General features: G+C 52.3%; 1 protein-coding gene across 1 annotated transcript in view; it reads left to right on the top strand.

The window, feature by feature from the left end:
* LOC122544750 (HCLS1-associated protein X-1-like) overlaps positions 1–2,500 on the top strand; it is an 11,107-nt gene that overhangs the window by 7,509 nt on the left and 1,098 nt on the right. The window contains exons 3-4 of the mRNA XM_043684073.1: positions 1–193; positions 2,220–2,274. The exon at positions 1–193 is cut by the window's left edge and continues 22 nt beyond it. Coding sequence (XP_043540008.1) covers positions 1–193; positions 2,220–2,274 — 248 coding nt within the window. The remainder of the gene's footprint in view (positions 194–2,219; positions 2,275–2,500) is intronic.

Below are 2,500 nucleotides of genomic sequence, written 5' to 3'. Positions count from 1 at the left end.
TCCGTACGGAGGAGGCCAGCAGGAAGGGAGCAGGCAGAACCCCCGTGATTTGATGTTGAAGGAGCCGGACAGGGATCACGCTGCAGGAAGTGGAGAGCAGCCTGACACTGACCAGCGGGATAGACCCACCCCCAAGGGGCCGAGTGGTGGACTCCTGAGCCCTTACAGAAGACCGTGGAATCCACCCAGTGTGGTAAGGCCCACTCCCGCCACCCCCCTCAACCCAGGCTCAGGAAAGGCCATTCAGCCCCACCCGATCGGCCTGTAACTTAGCTCCGTTGACCCACTTTGGTTCCCGACTCTGTCTTTCCTGCCTCAGCTGTCAGAATCCCATCGGCCGGATTTCCAAATCTCTAACCCACTGACATTCCCCCCCGCTACAACTTCACCGAGGGGTTTTCATTCTCTGGTTTGAATCGAAGAAACCCCACAGTGTCAAAACAGGCCCTTCAGCCTAACAGGTCCACACCGACCCTCCAAAGAGTAGCCCACCCAGACCCGTTTCTCCCTACCCCTGACTAACACACCTAACCTAAACATCTCCCTGGGCACTATGGGACAATTTCCCACAGCCAATCCACCCTAAACTGCACATCCCTGGGCACTATGGGACAATTTCCCATGGCCAATCCACCCTAACCTGCACATCCCTGGGCACTATGGGACAAATTCCCACAGCCAATCCACCCTAAGCTGCGCATCCCTGGGCACTATGGGACAATTTCCCATGGCCAATCCACCCTAAACTGCACATCCCTGGGCACTATGGGACAATTTAGCATGGCCAATCCACCCTTACCTGCACATCCCTGGGCACTATGGGACAGTTTAACATGGCCTATCCTCCCTTTGCGAGGGCCGCTAGGAGCAGATGAAAGATCCTGACCCCACCCTACGACGTCCACACCCACGACCGAATTGTGATCAGAGTTTCTGTGAACTGCCTCCAATGGCAGTGTGTCCCCGAGAACATTCCAGCGCAGTACAGGCCCTTTGGCCCACAAAGTGATGCTGACCTGTGGAACCAATCCGAAGCCCATCTAAACCTGCACTTTCCACTCTCATCCATACGTCTATCCAATGAGCATTTTAAATGCCCTTAAAGTTGGCGGGTCTACTACAGTTGCAGGCAGTGTCTTCCTCACCCTTACTGCTCTCCGAATAAAGAAACTACCTCTAACATCTTTCCTGTATCGATCACCCCTCAATTGAAAGCTATGTCCCCTCGTGTTAGCCATCACCATCCAAGGAAAAAGGCTCTCCCTGTCCACCCTATCTAACCCTCTGATTATCTTGTATGTCTCAATTAAGTCGCCTCTCAACCTTCTCTCCAACTCCCTTAAAGGGGAGTAAAACTGGACACGGTACAGCACGTTGGTTAGGCCACTTTTGGAATATTGTGTGCAATTCTAGTCTGCCTCCTGTAAGATGGGCGTTTGAACCCTTTGAGCTCTCACGGAAACATTTACAAGGATGTTGCTGCAGTTGGAGGGTTTGAGCTATAGGGAGAGGTTGAATAGGCTGGGGCTGGTTTCCCTGAAGCGTCGGAGGCTGAGGGGTGACCTTATAGAGGTTTATAAAATCATGAGGGGCATGGATAGGGTGGATTGACAAATCTTTTCCCCCTGGGGTGGGTGACTCCAGAACTAGAGGGACATAGGTTTAGGGTGAGAGGGGAAAGATATAAAAGGGACCTGAGGGGCAGCGTTTTCACGCAGAGGGTTGTGCTTGTGAGTGAAGTGGTGGAGGCTGGTACAATGACCGCATTTAAAAGGCATCTGGATGGGGACATGAATAGGAAGGGTTTAGAGGGATATGGGCCAAATGCTGGCAAATGGGACTAGATTAGGTTGGGATATCTGGTCAGCATGGACGGGTTGGGCTGAAGGGTCTTTTTCTATGCTGCACAGCTCTGACTCTTGAGTTTAGTCTGCCAAGCCCTGTACAGTTCGGATAAGACTTTTTATATGGTGAATATTTGACTGGCCACCTCTGCGTACTGAGCCCTTGTCTATAAGAATGTCAGTGCGTGTGTGACCCTGAGGAGATGGTGTCTCTGTAGGTACCCTCTGGGTTAGGCCCAGCTGCTGGCATTAGGAACATGATGGATGGACCGGGTCAGCTGTGCTGAAGAGGTCAGGGGTTACGTGGGGAGGTTCCCTGGCTGTTTTTCGGAGGGAGGGAGAGTCTCAGCTCACCACGCTCACTTTCTTTTGCAGTTTGAGGAGATGTGGGAGTCGTCAAGACGAGAGGAGTCAGCGAAAGAGGACAATGGTGAGTGGTGGTGGGCGTGCAGGGCGGAGCTGCCAGGGTCTGGCAAAATGGGGGCTACATGTGTCCATGTGTTGGCCATGGATGGGCTTGGAATATCTCAGCTCATCTGAAACGCAGCTCACTGCATCCTACCATACGGTGCTTTCACTGAATTGTTTCCTGGTTCAGTGCAGGTTGGTTCTTTGTTATCATTTTCGACTTTGTTTCCAAATCGACCTCACTATTC

The sequence above is a fragment of the Chiloscyllium plagiosum genome, chromosome 51 (assembly GCF_004010195.1).
Source record: "Chiloscyllium plagiosum isolate BGI_BamShark_2017 chromosome 51, ASM401019v2, whole genome shotgun sequence".
Lineage (NCBI taxonomy): Eukaryota > Metazoa > Chordata > Chondrichthyes > Orectolobiformes > Hemiscylliidae > Chiloscyllium > Chiloscyllium plagiosum.
Note: the sequence above shows the minus strand (reverse complement) of the source record. Positions and strands in the feature narration are given on the sequence as shown.